The sequence below is a fragment of the Dromiciops gliroides genome, chromosome 2 (assembly GCF_019393635.1).
Source record: "Dromiciops gliroides isolate mDroGli1 chromosome 2, mDroGli1.pri, whole genome shotgun sequence".
NCBI lineage: Eukaryota > Metazoa > Chordata > Mammalia > Microbiotheria > Microbiotheriidae > Dromiciops > Dromiciops gliroides.
In genome coordinates, this window is record NC_057862.1 from 581,384,511 (window position 1) to 581,408,161 (window position 23,651).

At 41.7% G+C, this 23,651-nt stretch overlaps 1 protein-coding gene across 2 annotated transcripts in view; it reads left to right on the top strand.

Annotated features, from left to right (window-relative positions):
• SPRED2 (sprouty related EVH1 domain containing 2) overlaps window positions 1–19,549 on the top strand; it is a 180,884-nt gene extending 161,335 nt beyond the window's left edge. For both annotated transcript variants that reach the window (XM_043987882.1, XM_043987884.1), the window contains exons 5-6: window positions 13,110–13,259; window positions 15,751–19,549. In XM_043987882.1, the coding sequence (XP_043843817.1) occupies window positions 13,110–13,259; window positions 15,751–16,422 (822 nt within the window). In that variant the 3' untranslated portion in view covers window positions 16,423–19,549. The remainder of the gene's footprint in view (window positions 1–13,109; window positions 13,260–15,750) is intronic.
• The last annotated feature ends 4,102 nt before the right edge of the window (window positions 19,550–23,651 follow it).

Here is a 23,651-nt window from a genome sequence, read left to right on the forward strand (position 1 = left end):
TTTCTCCTGTAAAAAGAGGCAGTGGGGGCAGCTAGGTGGCGCAGTGGATCAGGCACTGGCCTTGGATTCAGGAGGACCTGAGTTCAAACCCAGCCTCAGACACTTGACACTTACTAGCTTTGTGACCCTGGGCAAGTCACTCAATCCTCATTGCCCTGCAAAAACAACAACAACAAAAGAGTCAGTGGTTACATCACTTCAAATGAGTATTACAGTGTTTCTCCACATTCTTCATGTTCATCATTCCTTGAAGTATGGTAATACTTATTATATTTTTATATCATACATACTTCAGCCATTCCATAATTGATGGGCTTATATCTTTTTTCTAGCTTTCTATTATCAGCAATAATGTGGCTATGAACATTTTTTGGACACGAGGATATTTTCTTGCTTTTAGTAACCTCCATGAGATACCATCCCAGTAGTGAAGTCTGTAGGTCAAAGGGCACGAGCAATTTAGTAACTTTTTCTTGCATGATTCCAAATTGTTTTCCAGAATGATTGAACCAATTCACAGCTTAAGCAGCGGTGAATTACCAGGCCTGTCTTTCCACAGCCTGTCCAGCAACAGGATTTCCCATTGTTGCTAATTGATAGATAGTAGTAAAGGAATAGATACCTCAGGATAGTTTTATTGCTATTTCTCTTATTAGGGAGGCATATAAATTTATTATTACATATTATAAAATATATATTTGTGTTTTTAACATTTTTCTCCAGGTGAAACAAGAATGTTTTAATTCACACCCTTAACTTTTTTTTTTTTTTACTTTTTGTTTGTTTGTTTTTGTGGGGCAATGGGGGTTAAGTGACCTGCCCAGGGTCACACAGCTAGTAAGTGTCAAGTGTCTGAGGCCGGATTTGAACTCAGGTCCTCCTGACTCCAGGGCCAGTGCTCTATCTACTGGGCCACCTAGCTGCCCCCACACCCTTAACTTTTGAGGCTGATGTCACATAATCAAAACACTCCTGAGGTATATCTTGAGTGACCTTGTTCACAATAGAAAGCTAAGCTGAATGGACCGATCATTCAGTTAGCATTCATTAAGCACCTACTATGTACTTAGCATTGTGCTTAGTGTTAGGGATACAGAAAAAGATGAAAAGACAGTCCCTGCTCTCTGCGACCTCACAGTCTAATGTAAATGACCCAGTATAGTTAAATGTTATACTGTAATTTTATATTGGCATCATTAAAGTATCAAAGGAGGTAATTTCTCCATATTTCATTTCTATGGAAAAAATATAATGCCTCATAGTGCAACTTATAAATAATAGCTAGAATTTAGATAGCACCTCAGCACCTGAGAGAGGTTGATGTTATGTTTATCCCCATTTTATAGATGAGGAAACTGGGGGAGACAGTGGGTAACAGACTTTGCCCAGGGTCACACAGCTAGTAAATATCTGAGGTCATATTTGAAGTCATGTCTTCCAGAATTCATGCCCAATGCTCTATCCATGGTGTCACATAGATTCTAGTACCTAACAAGAGACCTCAGAAATCATCTGATGAGGCCCAGAGAAATTGGAGTTGGTCACTGAAGAGTGTGTGATGTCCCAAAGCATTCTTCTAAGCTTTGTACTAATTCGTACTAATTCCTACATTCATACTTTGTTCTCGTGTTTATCTAGTGAGGTAGATACTATTGACATTTTAACTTGGTCATCTAGGATACTGAAATTTTACCACATATTAAAATTCAGAGCAAAACATTTTTATTGTACAAAAAAACCCTTTTCTCTTTCTCTGCAGATTAGTCCCCTCTTTATTTTCCTTCTTTGTCATACCTTTGTCTTGTCCCTTAGGAGCACCTAATAGATTGCACATCAGCTGCCTCCAAAGGCTTTGAGCTCAGCTTTGTTCCAGACTGTGCTTCCCAGTTGGAGAGGGTTACTTGGAGTGAGAGTGGGGCCTCAGGGCCTGTTAATTTTATTATCTCCTGTGCTCTGGAGTCTGACAAGGAAATGACTGACAGCCACTTCCTATTTACCTGGGGAGAGGTGATTAACTATTCCAAATTCACCATGGGATATATCACTAGGATGGGATTGCTCAAGTGGGAACTGAAAGTAGAAGAATGGAGGGAGAACCTGGGGAAAGGGTAGTGAACCAAAAGGGCTTCCCCAGTAGCTTGGACATTTACTTTCCTGGTATTCTGAAAAGGGACAGCATTCCCACTTCTCCAAGGCAGAATCCCCTGGTGGGAGGCTGATAGGTTAAGCTATCAGTCCAACCTGACTGACCGCTGTTGATTCCCTGGAGCCTGTTACATTCAGTCCCTGGGTAAAGTTGGAGAGAGAACTAACCCTCCAGGTGAATAGGAAGCAATTGCTTACAGTTGTGTATTAGCAAGAAATGGAGGTACCTCTGTGAGTTTTATTTGTTTTTAATCGTTCTTAATTTTGTTGGACCCAGCAGATTTGCAGTTTCAATTCACCAGCCAATCAGTAAACATTTATTAAGTACCTACTAGGTGCCAGGTAATCCTTGGGCTCTTGTGTTGAATTCTGGATAAGATGTCAGGGGAGGTCACAAGTGCAAGTAAACAATCCCTAACAAATGTTTTTAAATAATCAGCCTGGCCTGTAGAAGAAGCACGGAGGTGCTACTAAATCAAACCAAATTCACTTCTGACTTTACTTCAGAAACCCAAGATGGGCTTCTCTAAAGCCATAGGTAGTTCATTCTTCCTCTGACCTTGCATGGGAGGGTTTCATAGTGGATCTGGCTCCTTATGCTTTTTCTTTATGTCATATTTTGGTACTTCTTGTGCCCTTTAATGGGGGTGCCTCCTCCACTGATAGAGATTGCCACTCCATTATGCTTTCTCATCTCATGTCCTGTCCCATGATTTCCCATAAAGCGTTTACTCTGCTGAAGACCTTCCTCTTGCATTTCTTTTTGCTTTGTTTTGAGGGACCTGTCTGCCACTGCTGCTTTTAGTTTGCCGAAATGCAAACCATGTCCTTGTCTAGCCATATATTTTCTATGATTTTTTAAATTGCTTGTTTTTGTGGAGCAATGAGGGTTAAGTGACTTGCCCAGGGTCACACAGCTAGTAAGTATCAAGTGTCCGAGGCTGAATTTGAACTCAGGTCCTCCTGAATCCTGGGCCAGTGCTTTATCCACTGTGACACCTAGCTGCCCCCATCTGATTTTTTTTTTTAATACTACTTCTCATATTCAAAGCAGTGCTGATGACTTGCTTGCAACCTGCTGAAGAGTAGACATCTTTCCATTGCTTCGGGGGTTATTTGAAGTTTTAATTATTCCAAGAGTCCTGTGTTTAAGGGATTGTAGCCATAAGAGTATCACCATAATATTGGTGTTTTTTTAAAAAAAAAAAGATTGGCGTTTTGCAACAGTGAAGAGTTCGTTATTGCTGGATGCTTAATGCAATTTACCAAATGTACCTTGATTCTAGACTCAGCTCATTATCTATCTGTAGCACCTATCCAAAATACACAGTTGGTGAATGGATTTGACAGCTTACCATTCAATTGCAAACTATCATCTCCAAAATATGCATGTCTTATCCATTTTGTTTTTCTAGTGTAAATGGTTTGTTTAGACTAATCTCTTTCATGGCTATGGATTTTTATATAGGTTTTTCGTTGTTCAAAGGTTCGATGCAACTAATATGCCATGTGTGAATAATAATGATTAATGTTCACAATGGCTACATGAGTGAATAGTACCAATTACATAGGGCAGATGGGTAACACAGTGGATAGAGTGCCAGACCTAGAGTCAGGAAGACTCATCTTCCTGAGTTCAAATCTGGCCTCAGACACTTAATAGCTATATGATCCTGGGCAAGTCACTTAACCCTCACTGCCCTGCTCCCCCACCCCCAAATAGGGAATCCTACTTTTGTCCAAACATTACCCAGGGCTCTTCCATGCCACTAGCAGCATATCACTTTATTTAATGTTACTATTAATTGGCTCATTGGACAAAGCTCTCTATAAAACAAGGCTTAAATAGACTGAATATTTTTGAGGAAAGGGGTAGTTGTGGAAGACATTTTGTCTGAAGGGTCTCCAAGGTGGTATACCCAACTAAGCCGCACATGAATTCTTGAAATTGATAAATAAACACAACTGAATCCTATATTCTCTCTCCCTCTATCACCTGTGGTGGGTAAAAAGCCAATCTGCTGCAAAAAATCATCTGGGAAAGGTTTGTGAGCTTTTGAAGAAGTTCCATTGTAGCCTATTAAAAATGATAGTCTTGTTCACCTCACAGAAAAATTATTCAGAGTTCGGCATATGAATGACATATGACACATGAATGTGGGCAAGTCACTTCACCTCTGGGCCTCAATTTCATCTTTGTAATGAGAGGATTGAGTTAGATCTTCGCTTCTAAAAGGCCCTTCCAGCTCTCCCAATCTCTAATTTTATGCTTAAATTGTTGCCTGCTTGATTTTTCTCTTGTGTTCATTGAGGTAATGGGCTATAATATAATAGTCTTGTTCACTTCCTTCTCTAGAGATGAGTTTGTGGGTTCTTGAAGGTTTCATTCTATAGAATTCTGTCTGCAGCAAATGAGCCTTCGAGCTTTTTCACTAACAAATGTGACCAGCAAAAACTTCCTTTTTGAAAAAGTAGTAAACCAAGGTGCCCTTCAAAAGTGAAACAGTCCTAGAAGCCTTAGAAACCCTCCCTCAAAGGCACTGAATTTTGCTGCTGATTATGCTCTGACTTTTCTCCCCTCAGGCAAAACACACGGGGGGGGGGGGGGTCCACCTGAAATTATTCAGCAAACTTCCAATTATCTGCATTATCAAACAGGTTAGAGGCCTGTACCTATAAATCCCTAAATCTTTCTGTTTAATTAGCAGTGAAGTGAAGCAAATTTGTTCAAGCGTGACTCAATGTTTAAATCTTTCAAACACTAAGCATTCCAAACCTTGAAGCTTGAGCTCAACATTATGGACCTGAAGAGCAGGTTCTAGAACAGGAAATGGCCCGAGGAGTATTTGTGAAGCAGATAGTCCACTTGTGATGAATAGAAAATTAAGTTGCAGAATCAGTCAATAAGCATTTTTTAAAGACTTAGCGTGTTTGAGGCACTATGGTAAGTGCCTGTGATAATGAGAGGCAAAAAGCTTTCCCTGTTCTCTGAGCATACTCATAGGGGAGACAACATGTAAATAAGTACATAAAAGACAGATACTACAAAGTAGAAGAAGCTAACCAAAAAGGGAAAGGCATTAGTAGCTGGGGATAATGGGAAAAGTCTCCCTTGAGAAGGTGGGATTTGAGCTGAACCTTAAAGGAGGCTAGGAGGGGCAGCTAGGTGACGCAGTGGATCGAGAGTACCTGCCCTGGAGTCAGGAGGACCTGAGTTCAAATCCGGCCTCAGATACTTAATACTTACTGGCTGTGTGACCCCCAATTGCCCCCCCCCCCAAAAAAGGAAGCTAGGGAAACTCAGATACAGAGATAAAGGGATGGAGCCAATGCAAAGGCAGGGAGGTGGGAAATGGTGTATGATGTTTAAAGAAGTGCAAGTAGACCAGTGTAACTAAATCATTGAGTTTATGGTGGGGGGAGATAAGATTTTTAAAGATTAGAAAGCTGAGAAAGAGGGTCCATTTTGAAGCACTTTAAATACTAAACAGAAGAGTTTAGAGGAAGGAGCTACTCCCTGGAGCTCACTCATGAGGGAGACAACATGGTCAGACCTATACTAACTTTATATTGTTGGCTGAGTTAAGGTTGGATTGGAGTGTAGAGAGATTTGAGGCAGGGAGACCTGCTAGAAAGTTATTACAACAATCCAGGCAGGTCTTGGAGCCCTAAGCTAGAGTTGTGGTTGTATAAATGGAGAGAAAGATACAAATAAGAGCAGAACTTTCAAATATATGGGTAGCAGTGAACTGGTTGAAAATGGAAAATTGAACAAAGTGAGTAAAAATACAATAAAACACAGGTAACATTACATTTAAAAACCAAACCAATATACAGCCAGCACAGATCCTTATGTATGGACTTTGTGGCCCACATTTCTATTTGAGTTTGACACCACCGAATAAAAGGTTGGCTGTGTGGGGTTTGGATAAGAATGAGGAGTAGAATGAAAGTGGGTTTGTGAGCTGGGAGGGTGAGGGTGCCCTCAACCGTAAGATGAAAGTTCGGAAGATGGAGTGTTGGAGCAGAAGGTTAATGTAGGACATCCAGTTTGAGATGTCTATTTGGTGATGTGTAACTATAGCTCAGCAGAGAGCTATAGCTGGCCTAGCTATATAGATCTGAGAATTGTTGGCATAGAGATGGTCATTGAACCTGTTGGAGCAGATCCAAAAACCAGATCTGATCATTTGGATCAGGAAAAAGGCGGGGAGAGCAGGATGAAGCCTTGTGAGACCCTGAATACCTCCTAACTGACATGGAGAAAGAACCTGCAGAAGAGACTAAGGAGAGCAGTTAGATAGAAGAATTGGGTGGTTGTTGTTCAGTCATTTCAGCCATGTCTGACTCTTTGTGACCCCATTTGGGGTTTTCTTGTGTGAGATTTAAAATTGGATATTAGATTATAAATCTCCCCTACTTAACCCTTCCCTTAATTTATCTCCCAGACTAGTAAATGGAAGAAGCTTCTGGTTTTCTAGATAGAGCCTTTATTGTATATAAGGTGTTGTTGATTAGAAGGATAGGAAAATAGAAATACAGTACAAATCGTCTTAAATCTAGGCTTAGTCTATATTCCTTATAAAAACTCACCAAACCGAAAAAGGCCACCTTTGGAGTGAGGGAGACCGTCTGTGCCGCGCCGCCAGGAGTCCCGCCAAGCAGGCAAAAAGGCTCCTCTCCTTCTCTCCACCCCGGAAGTCCCAAAAACCCTGCAGGCAGTCTGACATGCGCAGCAGGCGGACTGTCCATCTCCTCCCCAAAAGGGTGGTCCTTGAAAAACTGGCGTCTTTCAGTTATCCTAACCGACTGTTAAAAACTTTCATATTTTACCACACTTGGCAGAGATACTGGAGTGCTTTGCCTTTGCTTTCCTTCTCCAGCTTATTTTACCGATGAGGAAACTGAGACAAACAGGGTTAAGTGACTTGCCCAGGGTCACACAGCTAGTAAGTGTCCATGGCCGAATTTGAACTCACATCTTCCTAACTCCAGGCCTGGTTTCTATCCACTGTGTACCATTCATTTGTCAAAGTTCTATAGACTGAAAGAAATTGAGAAATTGAATAGTAAGGTGTGCTCTTTTCTGGAGCAAGCTCCATGAGTCTCATCACTGTGAATGTTAAAACGGGCAGCTAGGTGGCACAGTAGATAAAGCACCAACCCTGGATTCAGGAGGACCTGAGTTCAAATGCAGCCTCAGGCATGATACTTACTAGCTGTGTGACCCTGGGCAAGTCACTTAACCCTAATTGCCTTGCACCCCCCCCCCCCCATTTCTAAATCACCTTGCTTATTACAGATACTTTGTATAGACATCTGAATGTTAAAACTGAAAGATGCCTTCAGGGTCATCCAGTACACTCATCCTCAAAGGTTGTACTTGGATTTTTTTGTTGTCGTTGTTATGCTTAGGGTCACATAATAATAACTCACATTTATATAAAGATGAATGTACCGAGTGGCATGGTGATTAGAGCACAGGACTTAGAGTCAAGAAGACCTTAGTTCGGGGCGGCTAGGTGGCGCAGTGGATAGAGCACCGGCCCTGGAGTCAGAAGTACCTGAGTTCAAATCCAGCCTCAGACACTTAACACTTACCAGCTGTGTGACCCTGGGTAAGTCACTTAACCCCAATTGCCTTACTAAAAAAAAAAGAAGAAGAAGAAGACCTGAGTTCAAATGCTACTTCAGACACTTAATAGCTTTGTGCCTGTCCCAGCCTTAATTTTCTCATCTATAAAATGGGGGAAGTAATGGCACCAATGAGGTCACAGGGTTACTATAAGAATCAAATGAGATAACATTAAGAAAACAGTTTGCAAACCTAAAAACACTTGTGGGAATACTAGTACCTGTTTTGTTTTTGTTTTTCTAAGATTTGCAAAGCAATTTCTTGGCAACAGCTTCATGAGGTAAATATTGCAAATATTATCCCCATTTTGTAGATGAAGAAATTGAGAGAAAATCGAGTGCTCAAGAGTTCTTAAAATAATAAGTATCGGAGCTGGGATTTAAAACCAGAACTCCTGACTACAAGCCCAGCTCTCATCTGCCTTACAGAGGGCTGTCTTGCTTGTGATGTTTATCTTAAATGCCACTGATTCTCCGTGCAAAATAACCCCTCCATCCAGTTATATCTTTTGTTATTGTTGTTTTTAGAAAGGGGATGGTGGGAAGGAGACCACGGTGACCTCAACTCTTCAGCCTGATTTGTGAAAAACTTATTGAAAATGTTTAGCATGGGGGCAGCTAGGTGGTGCAGTGGATAAAGCACTGGCCCTGGATTCAGGAGGACCTGAGTTCAAATCCAGCCTCAGACACTTGACACTTACTAGCTGTGTGACCCTGGGCAAGTAAGTCACTTATCCCCAATTGCCTCACCAAAAAAAAAAAAAAAGTTTAGCATGGATTGGCTGATCATCTATCCAAAATGGTACAGAGGGCATTCCTGTAATGAGTAGGCAATTTGGGTGATGTCTAACATATCAACAATTCCCAGAATTCTAGAGTTAGTCCAACCCCACTTCTCTTTCCCAGTCCATTAAAGCACCCTTTTCCTGAATTATTTAATACAGGACTTGATTGTTCTCTAAGAGATGGTTAAGAAAGGAAAAGTCTAGTCATGTCCATTCTAGGTAGGAAATTAACATATCTAGCCCTACCAAGGAGTGACCTAGGTTGTATAATCCCTAATATTGTTTAAGATGAGATAGAAATTTGCTTGAGATGAAAAAGTTGGCTACGTTTTCTAGGCAGAACAGAAAATGGAGGCTCTATTGATGTTTATTTGTTGAACATGTCCGGAAATTAAATGAACCACATCATTATATAACACTTTGTGCTTTATAGTAGGCCTTCCTTCACATTAACCCTGAAACATATGTGGCTATAACAAATATAATTATTCCCCTTTTATAACTAGGGAAACTGAGACTCGTAGAATTTGTGATTTAACCATGTACTAAGTGGTAATGTATGGGCTGAAACCCAGCTAGTCTTGACTCCAAGTCTAATGTACTCTCTATAGGATCACTATTCATGGGGTTATAAGAGCTAAAAGAAATTTTAGAGGCTATGGAGTCCAACCCCTTCATTTTACATACGAGGAAACTGAGGCCCAAACATGTTAGGTGACATGCCCAAGGTCACAGAGCTAGCTAGTGCCTGAAGTAGGATTTTAACCCAGGTCTTTCTGATTCCCAAGCCCAGTTCTATCTTAACTACTGTCCTCAGTAGGAGTTTCTGAAAAGAGGAAATTTCATAATGTTTTTATGATTATTAGCCCTATAGTAAACCCACCACTCATGTTTGTAATGCGGCAAAATCTTCTATTTTGTCATTTCTTTTTTAAGATCACCTTGACTCATAGGTTTAAAATTTCTTAATTTGGATCTTGGTCAAACTCAGGAACAAAAGCAACTGATGCAGGTGGCAACTAAGCCTTGTTGCATCCTACTTCTCTGAGGTCCCCCCCCCCCAATAATCATATACGTGTGTGTGTGTGTGTGTGTCTTTCCTCCCCCACCAAAAAATTGCTCATCGTCAACCCTCAATCTGATCAGAGTGGAAAGGATTAAAGATGTTGGTTGGTACTTTGGCAGAGCCTCTGTGACCATATATGTTCCTTGGAAGAATACCAGGAAGGAAAAAAAAGAATTTGACCATGAATCATTTTTAAATCGGAGGCGATCCTTTGTCAAACTAATACTCAGCTTGTGGGTACAAATCACACGTTGGTACTTAAGGACTGTCCTCCTTAGTGTTTCTGAGTTTTAAAGAGAAGAGGGCACCCTAAGCCTAGATAATACGACCGAACTTGAAATAGTTTTCTACCAAACTCATCCTCCTGCTAGCAGATGCCTAATCCTTGCTGCTGGCTAGGAGACTTGTCCAGGCTTCCTCACCTTAGATCCACGCGGCTTCCACAGGCCATGTCACTGCAGAGTCCTGTCTTCTTCCAGTGCCCCCAGGGAGAGCTTAGAAGAAATAAAATAATGGGTGAAAGGGTGAAAATGTGGTTTCCCTTCCCACACGGATGACCTTATAGGTTCATTCTTTCAGTTGTGCAATTCACACCCACCCGTTTGGAAGACTTGCCTGCCATTATGGATTGTAAATAAGTTTCAACTTCTGACACATCCTGTCTCTCATGGCTGCCTTACAACTTTAAAATGAGAAACATAGAAGCAACATTGTAATAGCAAGAGTGTTGGCCTAGGGACCAAGAGGCTTGATTTCTAGTAGCAACTCCGGCTTGTGATCCAGACCAAATCACTTCTCAAGCCTCAGTTTTTTCATCTGTAAAATGAGCAGATTGACGTAGAAGACCATTTCTAGTGCTAACGTTTTTTGATCCTGTGCAAATTCCAAGAATGGAATCCTATACTGACAATGTGTAGTAAGAGCAACCAGAACTGGGTTATTCGAGTGATTGAGGGAGGGAAGACAAGACTAGTGGAAAGCTTCATTTGGCTGATTCCCTAATCTCCAGGCACCCTAGGCATAATACTTTACCTATTTTTGCTTGCAGTAGAATTATAGTCATTATTCATCTTAGCCATAAGTCACACAAAAGTTTGTACTAGAATAAACAAACAGCTGATGTCATATAGTGTATAAAGTGGATTTCTAAGGAACCCTATGCTGGGGGGGGGGGCAATTGGCGTTAAATGACTTGCCCAGGGTCACACAGCTAGTAAGTGTCAAGTGTCTGGTCCTACTGACTCCAGGGCCAGTGCTCTGTCCACTCTACCACCTAGCAAACACTGTGCTTTTGGTTAAATAAATAAACACCCCAATCACCAACACTTCCCAACTTTACCCTTGCCACCCTTACATTTAAATTTGCATAAATTAAGGTGCATATTCATATCTGGGGGTTTTGTTTGTTTTTGCGGGGCGGTGAGGGTTAAATGACTTGCCCAGGGTCACACAGCTAGTGTCAGGTGTCTTGAGATCATATTTGAACTCAAGTCCTCCTGAATCCAGGCCTGGTGCTTTATCCATTGAGCCACCTAGCTGCCCCTCAATTCAGGTTTTTGAACGCATTTAATACAATGAAAATAGTGAAGTGGTTCCTGTTCTGATAACCCACTCACTTTAAAGTGGAGTTAAACCCTTTTGTAACCAACTTAGAATAGGACAGAGAGTCTGATGATAGTGTTATATATACATTTCAGTTTTGTGGGGTTTTTTTAAACTAATTTTTTTTGTTGTATGCCTGATATGGGGTTTGCAAAATATCATGCGTGTTTTTCTAGACTCAGACATAACCAAACCAGTAATTTGCTTTCCTCCACTATGTATATTTGTTACAAAATTTTGTTTTGTTGTCGTCATTCAGGGAAGGTAGGAGGAGAAAAAATAAATGCTTGTTAATGAGGGGGAAATTTTTTTAAACTGAGTCCAAGAATCCAGAAGTTGAGTTATAGATTTACTTCAAACTTGCCCCTCCCCCCCCCGTGCTAATTTTCAAGTAAATACACTGTTTAAAATGTCTAGGACATTTACACTAAATATATATAGTATTATTAATAAGAATGTCGGGGCAGCTAAGTGGCACAGTGGATAGAGCACCAGCCCTGGAGTCAGGAGTACCTGAGTTCAAATCTGGCCTCAGACACTTGACACTTACTAGCTGTGTGACCCTGGGCAAGTCACTTAACCCCAATTGTATTACCAAAAAAAAAAAAAAAAGTAGGAATGGCTGTCTTGGAAGGAAGCGGTTCTGCTGGTTGAGAACTATCTTTACATGTAAAAAAATAAAATACTTTATTAATTTAAAAAATTAAATTAAATTAAAAAAAAAGAATGAGTAAATGATAATCGTTTATGTATAACCCATATCTGATTGCTTACCACCTCAGGAAGGGGGAGAGAGAGGGGAGGGAGGGAAGGAAGGATAAAAATTGGAACTCAAAATTATAAATAAAAATGTGTATTACTTTAAAAAAATGAGTAAATGGAAAATGTATGGATATTTCAGGGCAAATTCAGCTCCACAGCTAGAGAGAATTCTAGAATTGTCACCTTGTATGTCATAGGCACTTAATAAATATTATATGAATGAACAACTTTTGCCCAAAGAATAGTAACGTTCATTAAAATCTATGGTGATGACTCTGCTACAAGCATCCTTTTTTTTTTTTTAAGTGAGGCAACTGGGGACAAGTGACTTGCCCCAGGGTCATACAGCTAGTAAGTGTCAAGTGTCAGAGGCTGGATTTGAACTCAGGTCCTCCCGAATCCAGGGCCAGTGCTCTATCCACTGCACCACCTAGCTGCTCTGAAGCATCCTTATTTTTAAGGGTTTCTCTATCAAAAATTAAGCTCAGATTTAGAATTTTTTTCTTCATTAAGTTCATATTTATTTCCTAAGAACTGAAATAACCACCAACCATCACTGCTCTCGATTTAACTGAAATCAACCACTGGGAGGACAGGATATACTAAATCCTTAACTTAAAATATGATAGTTGCTCCCACATTTAAGAAACTTTATTTTTCCAAAGTCCTTTGTGGAGAGCTATATCTGCTAAAACTGTTGAACCCCACATTATACCATGGCAAATCTCGCTACCTCTCCTAGAATATGCCTATGATTTGGGAAAACTAAACCAGGATGCTATAACTGAAAAAACATGTAACATTCAGAAGCTAATGCCACTGAGTAATTGGGGAGAGTTGATTTGTTTTAAATAAAAAGAAGTGGGGGCATCTAGGTGGCACAGTGGATAAAGCACCGGCCCTGGATTCAGGAGTACATGAGTTCAAATCTGATCTCAGACACTTGACACTTACTAGCTGTGTGACCCTGAGCAAGTCACTTAACCCCCATTGCCAGGCAGTCAATAAATAAACAAGCAAATACATAAATAAAAAGTTTTTGCCAGTGTGAATTAACATTACTTTCTTTTTTTATTACACAGCATGAGTTAACAATTCTTTCCCTCTTAATACAGACAGCTACAGACAGTTCTTCTAATTCTTCTCAAAAGAGGGAGCCACCCACCCGGACAATCTCTTCTCCCATGTCCTGTGAACACCGAAGTATATATACCTTGGGCCATATCCATGACCAATATAGTGCTGACCACTATCAACTTGAACAAGTGAGTAGCATCTGTCATTTTCATGGCCTTTCGCCCATTCATTTGTGTGAGCTTCTTAAGAGAAGCAGCTATTTCTTGCCTTTCTTTGTATCCCCAATACTTAACACAGTTAATGTGACATAGTATAGTGCTAAATACCTGTTGACTTCAAGGCCAAACTCTCATGTCTTGTCTTCTCCGTGAAGTTTTCCTTGACTAGACCTCCCTACATTGATCCTTCCCTTCTTCTTTTCTCTTAATTCTTATTGTTCTTATCTGCTCCACTGCTGCCTTGTATTACTACTAATGACTCCTTTTTTGTGTGTATATTCCGTTGCCCCAACTAGACTTTGAGTGTCTTGTGGACACAGGCCTTGTCTTATACCTCTTTGTATCCCTTGTGACTAATAGATATACAGTAGGTGCTGTCTAATGTTTGTGATCAAGGATAAGTGGGAGATTTTTTTTCCTGTTCTATGTAAGGTGTTAATATCATCATCTAAAAGGATACCTGGGATCAGATTCATTTAAAAACTAAATTCATACCTCTTATTCCATGAACCACTTAGAACATGGGCAAAATTCTTAAGCCAGATGCAATCTAGGGGTGTGGGAAATAGTATCTGGAAAGATGGATGGAGTAGCCAGACCAAAACTCAATTCTCTGCTACCCTAACCTAAGTGCCTTAGGGCATGTAAACCAACTTCCAAGACTGAAGAAGTATTTCTATAGCCTTGGGCTCCACTCACAAGAGTATCATTGAAGCCACTGACTTGGGTGACTGTTCCCCATTTGAACCATCCATTTAGTTCTATTTGTTTTTTCAGGGCCGTAGACCATATCCTTAATCTTGTTATTTTATAACTATATGACATTGTTCACAGTAGGAATTGGGAAAGAAATCCATAAACAAGATCATGTCAATCAGCTAGGTGGCACAGTGGAAAGAGTGCTGGCCCTGGAGTCAGGAGGTCCTGAGTTCAAATCCGACTACAGACAATTACTAGTTATGTAACCCTGGGCAAGTCACTTAACCCTGTTTCCCTCAGTTTCCTCATCTATAAAAATGAGCTAGAGAAGGAAATGGCAAGCCACTCCAGTACCTTTGCCAAGAAAACCCCAAACGGGGTCAAAGAGTCAAACATGACTGAAATGACTCAACAACAACAAAAGCCATCCCTACTGCTCTAAAAACAGCTCAAAGTGGATGATGAGACTGGCTAGTCTTGTCTTCATAAAGGCCTTGTTTGGTTTGTGTGGTGTGTTTTTTTTTAATTTAGTTATTTAAAATAGAAACAACCTATATTTTTTTTCTGGTAGTAAGGTAGCAAAATTTCTTTTTCACTGTTCATGTGGATTCAGTTCTCCCCACAAGATTCAACTTACCTCTTCGTCTGTGATGATCATTTTTCATTTGTCACAGAGTCTAAAACAAGGATCATTAAGAGCATAGCTTAGAGCTGTAAGGCACCTCAGAGTCCATGAAGTCCAATCATATTACAGATGAGGAAACTGAGGCACAGGGAGGAGTGGTATTAAGTGACTTTCCCAAGGTCCTTTGGTTAGTAAGTTGTCAGAAAAATTGAAGCTAGGTCCTCCGATTCCAAATGCTAGTTATCATTACACCACGTTTTCCCCAACATCATATGCAGTCCTGCCATGGTGTTATCCAAAGCACCGATACTGTAGGCTTCTATTGTTTCTATTAGACTTGAGGCCTGAGTTATTAAAATCTCAAGTCACGTTGGAGGAGAATAAGAAGGGGTGATCTCGTCTAGTCCAGCTCCTCATTTTACAGATGCCTGGCATACAATAGACATCTAATTCATGCTTCCCCTTCCTTCCAGCCCTCTAACATTCCATGATCCTATTCCATGATCCAGAGAACAGTTGGTGAGGGCAGGACTCCTGTGAACTCCATCTGCCTTTGAGCTCAATCCCCTGGTCACCGCAGCCTTAAGCGATGAGGGCAGAGGCCCAGTGTGCTTTTTTCCTCCCATGGGTTCAGCACAGTGCCTGGCACATACTCAGTGCTTGATTAACTGACTTCCCATATCAGTGAATTATTCTAGGATTTATAATGTGTTCGATTAATTTGCTGATCACTAATAAGCTGTTACCCTTTCTTCTGTTACGCTGAGCTGTTCTTTTTATTCTTTTTTATTCTTGTATCTTTATTGGCTTACCTTCCCAACTAGATTTTAAGGTTTGTTTTTTTGTTGTTGTTGTTGTTTTGGGGGGGGCGGGGGTTAGCACCAAGGACTAGTACTTTTTAAATGTTTATTATTCTCCTACAGTGAGATAGCATAGTGCTTTTCACATAGTCGGCACTCAAGAAGTACTTATCAAATGAGTTCTTCAAACAAGTGCCTTTGATCAGCATTGATCTGGGGAGGGCAGGAGAGGAGGGATGCCTGGTGCGTCAAGAGGCAGTCTTAATTCTGATTGGTCGTTGCTATTAAATAAATCCCATTTGTGTGTCTCCCTGTTCTCAACCCTCTTCTCGAGCAGTCCATCCCAAGACCATACCGACAGGTCAGTTTCCCTGATGATGAGGAGGAGATCGTCCGCATCAACCCGAGGGAGAAGATCTGGATAACAGGGTATGAGGATTACCGGCATGCTCCTGTGAGGGGCAAATACATGGACACGTCGGAGGACGCGGACTCCTACGTGCGCTTCGCCACCAAGGGTGATGCCTCCAAGCACGACTACACCTACCCCTATGTCGACCATTCAGACTTTGACACGGGGGATGACCCCAAAGGAGGGGGTGGAGGGAGCGTGATTAAGACTCAGCCCAACCGAGGCAAGTCCCGACGGCGGAAGGAGGATGGGGAGCGGTCCCGGTGCGTGTACTGTAGAGACATGTTCAACCATGAAGAGAACCGAAGGGGTCAGTGTCAGGATGCCCCTGACCCCATCAGAACTTGCATCCGCCGAGTGAGCTGTATGTGGTGTGCAGACAGCATGCTCTACCATTGTATGTCCGACCCCGAGGGAGACTATACGGACCCTTGTTCATGCGACACCAGCGATGAAAAGTTTTGCCTCCGGTGGATGGCACTTATCGCCTTGTCCTTTCTGGCCCCATGTATGTGCTGTTACCTGCCCCTCCGAGGCTGCTACAACTGTGGGGTGATGTGTAGGTGCTGTGGTGGGAAACACAAAGCAGCTGGATGAAGACAATAGCCCATTGCTCAATCTCCCTCTCTCCTTACCATTGACAGGGGCTCATTCCCCCCTAAATGAGAGCCTCTTTGCCCTAGCCCTGCTGTACCTGGAGACGTCATTCCGGCCTGGGGAACCCACCCGATGGGTTTGCCACTTGAGCTCCAGACAGCCACTCTTAATTGTTCTCTCACACACGCACACACACATACACACACACCACCCCCAGTGTTGTAATGAAATTAACCTTCGGCATAGACTATTGTATTATTAATAATCTGTAATCCAACTGATTGTCTTGTACATGTTTATATGCCCTGTCCCTGCCCTCCCTGACCCTCCCCTCCTTCCAACTTTCCACTTCAAAAGGAAGGAGACTACTGTCCGAACTGTTGATTTGCAGGGAATTTTTTTGGTTTGGGGTTTTTGGAAGAGCATCTGAAGACTGTATCTCGTTAAGCTTGCTTCGACAAACCACCTGTACCCAGCACATTTGGGATACCTACCAAAATCAGTGAGAATGATGCAATCCCACCAGAAGTATTCTAACCTGCAGTCAGTTATTATGTGTATAGAAGGTGTGCTAGCGTGTACTACAACACGATATTGCTATTACCATTCTGAAGCCAAATTTCTTATGTCATGTAAACTTCAGTTTCTGTTTTCAGTCCGTCATCATTTCTTTTGCAAAAAAAAAAATGCATTTAAATTATTCACTAATGGAAAACATATCCATTCATGCAAAGACAATGAGAAATAAGCCTTAACATCAGAAGGAGTCCTCACAGTTCACGTGTTTCCAGCAAGTGCTGGAGAAGCAACTTAAGGTTTCTATGAACTACCCAAATAATTACAAAAGTAGAATTTAAAGGATTTAAGTTTCTAAAAGGGGGGCAGGCAGTATGATGTAGTATAAAAAGACAGTGGACCAGGCTGGGTTCCAAGTCCCAGCTCAGAACAAAGAAGTTGTGTGTGACCTTGTGTGGTTCAATGGAAAGCGCACTGGATTTGAAATGCAAGGACCCAGGTTCAAATTCTGGCTCTCCCACTTACAGCCTATGTGACGTTGGGCAAGTCACTTCATTTGTCTGGACCTCATCCACAAAATAAAATGAGGGCGTTGGACCACAATCACCTAAGATCCCTTCCCACTCTAAATTAGTGATTCTGTGTCACTTTACCCTCTGTGGGGCTCAAATTCCTTATCTATAATATTAAGGGGCTGATCCAGCTGATTCCCCTCTCCAGAATTCTGCAATATGATGATTCTGGGACGGGAATGAAATGGTGGCATTTCTCCCTCACATTCTCCCATCTTAGAGTAAAACACTAACTTCCAAATAATTCTTCTTTTTGCTCATTGTTCTGCAAATGGACAGTAGGTATCCAAGGGCAGACACAAAAAACAGTTGTCAAGATCCACTAGGATTTTAGAGAAACACTAAGGTTGTGGTGAATGAAACCAGAAACTTTTTCAAAAGTAAACTTTATATTAACTGTATAGAGGGAAAAATGTTAACCTCTGTAAAGCTTAAGGTTTTGTTTTGGTTTTGCATTTCCTAATCACTTCCACATCACCAAATTCCAAATTTGTACTTGAAAAAAGAAAATAAGGCCATATGTAAAATACAAAAACTTCCCAATGCCTAAGTGTCTTTCTCCCTTGACTCAGCACCCGGTCTTGATGTTGTCATTAGGAGTGTGCAGATGTTTCCAACAGACTTGTCCTAAAAAAAAAAAAAATGTCTTCTCTCTATGTACCAGGCTTGTAATTAGCTGGGGAAAAGAGTATTTTTCTAACATATTACAAGGAATAGCCAAATAATTTTTTTATTGAAATAAGAAAAAAAAATGAAAAATGTAGAGCAATTAGCGGTAACTAGCATAGTACAATCAGAACCGTTCCAAGGCCGTTAGGGGTAGGCATGTCCATCCACGCTGGCACTGCTCTTCCTGCCATAATTTCTTTCTGCAGTCAGTTGCCAGTCGAGCGCATGGCCTGATCCACCCCTCCCTCCTTATTGCACATGGACGTCTGTCTTCAAGGAAAGGGATTTCTCTTCTTTTTGCCAATTCCATTGGAAAAGTGTTTGCCACGAGTCACCTTCTTGGCAATGTTTTGCTTTCTTCCAGTTCTCGGGGAGTTGATTACAGTGCTTGGAGTAAAAACTATCAAAAGCAAGAAAACATACCCAGTGTGCTTTTGACCTAGAGTCATCAAATGCTCAATTCGTAGCAGTTCCTGGCTTAAGCCTTCTAGCTGGAAAGGGGGCTCAGAGGGAGATTTGTCCGATTCTGTAGCATCGGAAGAGGAATCTGCCGTCCCTGGTAGGAAATGACCAATCTTGGTTTAGCGACAATGTCGGACATCCAGCCAGCCCCCAAGCCTCCTATGAGAGCTGGTGTATTCATTCCCTCTGTGAATCTCTGGAAGGCCTCAGTCTCTACAAAGCACAACAAACACTAACCCAAGTTTCTGGTCAGATCCCAGTTTAAGTGCTCCTCTTTATTTCAGTAAGAAGACATGCTCCAAAGCAGCCTCTCGGTATGTGGGATCTTCCTCCTCTGTTACCTGTTGCTGAAATCTTCCTTGGCCCTACTGCCCCTTCAGCAGCCTGTGGGCTGACCCTCCCAACTCCCAGTACAGCGCTCTTTTTGGTTTCTGAAGCCAGTGTAAAAGGGCCCAAAGACAGACCCCATGGGGACTTTTGTAAATATCTCTCCCTACTCTCCACACTGCAGCTGAACAGTGTGTGGTACTTTCCCAGTCAGCTTTGCAATACTGACTTCAATCATCAGAGAGAGAGAAAAACTATTCAGATTTTATTTTTATACCTGTGGTAACAAAAATGTTAACCAAAATTTTTTTGTCATCGTTGTGAAGGTTCTCCCACCCACCCCAAGCTATTTGCTCACATCTACCAATTAAAGTGCCTGAAGCATAATTCATTATGTACCTGTATCCTAAAAGTCAAAACCTGTTGTATTGATTTTTTATAACAAGCCTTTTTACCTCTGTGTAAAAAAAATATATATACACGTGTATGATGTACATTTTAGTTCTTAACTTTTTTTATGGTTTCTAATATGTTTGATCAATGTAGTTATTGCTTTAAAATTTACCATGTAAATATAAATACATCATATCGTATTGCTGCGTCCTAGAATATTTGTCTAGAGATTGGATGGGGGAAGAGGAGGGAATGTCAGGGTGTGTTTTTTTCCAGTCTGAATGAAAGGGACTTGCTTTGGAGAGGAAGTTTACACTGACACTCAGGGATTTTTTGCATCCTGCTTCTTCCCTGCCAAGGTGAGTGGTATGTCATTTTCCCCAGAGGAGAGCAGACAATTCTTAAAGCAAATACATCAAGTGAAAGGAATGTTCTCTTGCAGGGAGGAGATCAGCAGCTGCTCTATTCCCAGGACTTACCCTCCTCTATTCAGAGCTCCACAGAAAGGATCTTCTAGGATTTTCCTATGTTGCAGTGGATGGGGGTGGTTGTCTGAGGTCTGGGTTTGGGAGGACATAGTTTCTTTCAGAAAGTATTGTTTTTGGTTTTTTTTAGTGAGGCAATTGGGGTTAAGTGACTTGCCCAGGGTCACACAGCTAGTAAGTGTTATGTGTCTGAGGCCGGATTTGAACTCAGGTACTCCTGACTCCAGGGCTGGTGCTCAACTGCGCCACCTAGCTGCCCCTTTCAGGAAGTATTGTAAAAATAGGGTCATTCTTCTAACCAACTTCTCAGATTTGGTTAACTTCATCCTACTGTTTAGTTCCCCCAAGAGTCCATGAGTTGGAGCAGTAAACTACCTCAGAGCCCCCCAAAAAGGGGTTTGCTTTTTGACACTACCGGCAGGAAGGTAAATCCCTACTGTATTGCAGCTGGAGCACACTCCCTTAAAAATAACAAAAGTTCCCCAGATCTAGCTGGCCTAACATCTCCCACTCTGCAATCTCTGTCTTTTATCTCACCTATAATTTGAAAGCACTTGGTGCACATAGTAGGCACTCAATAAAAACCTATTAACTGAAAGGGTTGGACTGGACCATGTGTTCTCTAAGTTTCCTTCTGGCTTGAGACCCTATCATCACCCCTCCCATTTCACCTTTGGCGGGGACTGGAGAAGAGGAAATAAGTTTAACATAGGATCAATAGGACAAACTCATCTTGACCTTCCCATGATTACCCTCTATGTGACCTTGCCTTCCCTGGGCCTCTGAGGTCCCAGCTGTAGCTCTATGATCCTTTGGTTCCCCCTGCCCCTTTTTATCTTGGAGGACATTTCCCCATTGCCCTACTCCAGAGGGGACTATTCAAATTTATCTTTGAGGAAACACGAAGAGGCTCTGTTTTTTTAAAAAATGTTTCAGGCAGAACTAAGGCACCGTCCAGCACAGCATATTTGTGAGCATGGACACCAGTAGCCTAGAAGCTGAGACTGCTTTTGCTGCCTTGATTTGGTTTAAATTCTGGCCACCACAGAGGCTATACAAACACACATGATTGCTGCACAAATGCCCTGGGCTTCCTCCTAAGCAAATACAGCTCAGAAAAATTCTGTGGTCACTTTCAGCGCAAACCCCGCAAAGGGCAGGAAAGCAGAGCCGTCTTCTTCAGGTTTTTGATCCTCGGGAGCATTGGGTTGTTTATTTTTCACCTTGGCTCATGTGTCCTTTTGGGGGGAGGGAACATGTATTTATTAAGTACCTACTATGTGCCAGGAACTTCCCAATTATCTGATTTGATCACCACAACAACCCTAGAAGGTAGGTGCTGCAATGATCCCCATTTTACATTTGAAAAAAATGAAGTAGACAGAGGCTAAGTGACTTGGTGGTGCTCATGCAGCTGGTAAGTATCTGAGGTCGGTCTTGACCTTCAGTCCTCATGAATCCTGGCCCAGCACTCTCTCTGACTTGGTGTAAGTTCCTGCACGTACCACTTGAGAGAATTCCCCCTCTGGGGAGGTGGACCCAAGATGGTGGAGAGAAGCCAGATTCTGAAACAACAGAACCTACAAAAAAAGTGAATTCCCCTTCCTCCATTCCTCCTACAAAGTCACCTGACCTTCTTGGTGTTTTTTGTTGTTGTTTTGTTTTTTTATTGGTAACTATATTCCAATATAATTGGTTTCTTGTATTATCCTACATATCTTATGCTTTTAAAACAGTATTCTGATAAGGCGTCCATAAATTTCACCAGACTGCCAAAGGAGTCTGTGACACCAAAAAAGGTTAAGAACCCCAGATCTAGATCTGCTGGAGGATTTTGGGAAGAGCACAGATAAGAATTACATGGGATGACCATGCAAAGGTTGTTATCTGCACCAATGGAGGGAGTCCCCTCACCAAAGATCACAAATTTATTTGTATAAGAGGGTAATCAGGCAAATTGAGGTTTGCTTCCAGAGGTCCCATGGGGACCTCTTCAACCTTATGATTTGTGGGGCAAAATAGATGGTAAAAGGTGACTTTAATACCCTAATAGGTTTGTAGAGTGGATAGAGCCAGGAAGACCTGAGTTCAAACCCAGCTTCATGTACTTCCTAGCTGTGTGACCCTAGGCATGTCACTTAACCATTGCCTGCCTCGATTTCCTCATCTGTAAAATGGGAAAATAGCACCTACCTCTCAGGATAAAATGAGATACTTGCAAAATGCTTTGCAAACCTTACAGCTAGATGGCGCAGTGGATAAAGCAGCGGCCCTGGATTCAGGAGGACCTGAGTTCAAATCTGGCCTCAGACACTTGACACTAGCTGTGTGACCCTGGGCAAGTCACTTAACCCTCATTGCCCCGCAAAAACAACAACAACAAACTTACAGTGATATACATCAATAATAGAACATAGAGACATCTGAAATTATTAGAAAATCAAAATGGTGTTGTGCAAAGGAGGCAGCAGGCTATAGAGGATGGAATGTTGGATTAGGAATCAGAGAGGCTTGAGTTCAGATATTCCTTCTAACCCTTAGTAGCTGTGTGACAGTGGACCAGTCTCTTATGCTTTGTTTCCAGTCTCCCCCACCCACTCCCCACAACTCTCTAGGACTAACCTCCTAAAGCACAACTTGTGATCCACATAGTTGGAAAAATAGATCCTTTCTGTATTCTCCTGTAAGAATGATTTGATCAGGGCAGCTAGGTGGCGCAGTGGATAGAGCACCGGCCCTGGATTCAGGAGGACCTGAGTTCAAATCCAGCCTTAGACACATAACACTTACTAGCTGTGTGACCCTGGGCAAGTCACTTAACCCCAATTGCCTCACTAAAAAAAAAATTTTTTTTTTTATTTTTATCAAGTAGGAAAAGGTAAAATACATATTAGTTCTCTGAATTCAGGTGAGAAAAAGTAGATTCTTTTCTGGAGGTGAATACTTTCAACTAAGTTTATCACTCCTGGGAAAATCAGAAGTGCCAGATTCAGCTTCTGTCTGGGCTGTGTGACAGAGATACAGCGGGGGATACTTTTCTCTCTGTTCTTAAGGGTGGACTCCATTGAGCTTGGTCCTATACATGTCGATTCTAAGTTCTGCCCAGTGGTGTGGGGCTTTAAGAACAACTGTGAAGAAGTAATCAATTTTCCTTTGCTGTGTTCTGAATAATCACATCTTATCATGAAGAGTCATCTGTCCTCCATCAGAGCCCTACTCTGATGCTTCACAGTGTCTCGAAGGTGACCCTGAGCTCTCAAAGGTTATGCCAGCAGAGTTAAAGTCATGGCAGGTTGTGCCAAGCTGGAAAGGTTTTGAGTATAGGCCTGATGACAGGTTGTCTCCTGTCCAAGGACTAGCCTAGCTAAATACAGAGAGGCTTATCACCAGAAAGTTGGCCACAGCGAAATGAATTCTCTGGCCATGGCAACCCATGAAACAGACAAAAATACAAAAGGGCCCAAAGTCTTATGACTTCTGTTTTTGCTAGGACAGTAAAGGCCTGGAAGAAAGGAGGGACAGATGGTGCTAGGAATCACACAGTTCTCTATCTATAGACATTAATTGAATTTGTGGTGCTCTTAATGTGAAGTTTTTCCCCCCCAGTGCCCAATAGTTTAGTACAATACTGAAGAAATGAAACCCCTTCCATGTTGGCATTCTTGCTAATGAAGCCAGATAATACTTGATTTTTTAATGATATTTCTATGGCAATTATAACCAGAAAAAGCAATTTACTGGTCATGCATCAGAATGAGAGTTAGCAGAAGGACAATTCAAAGGCTGTACTGGTACTCATATGTGT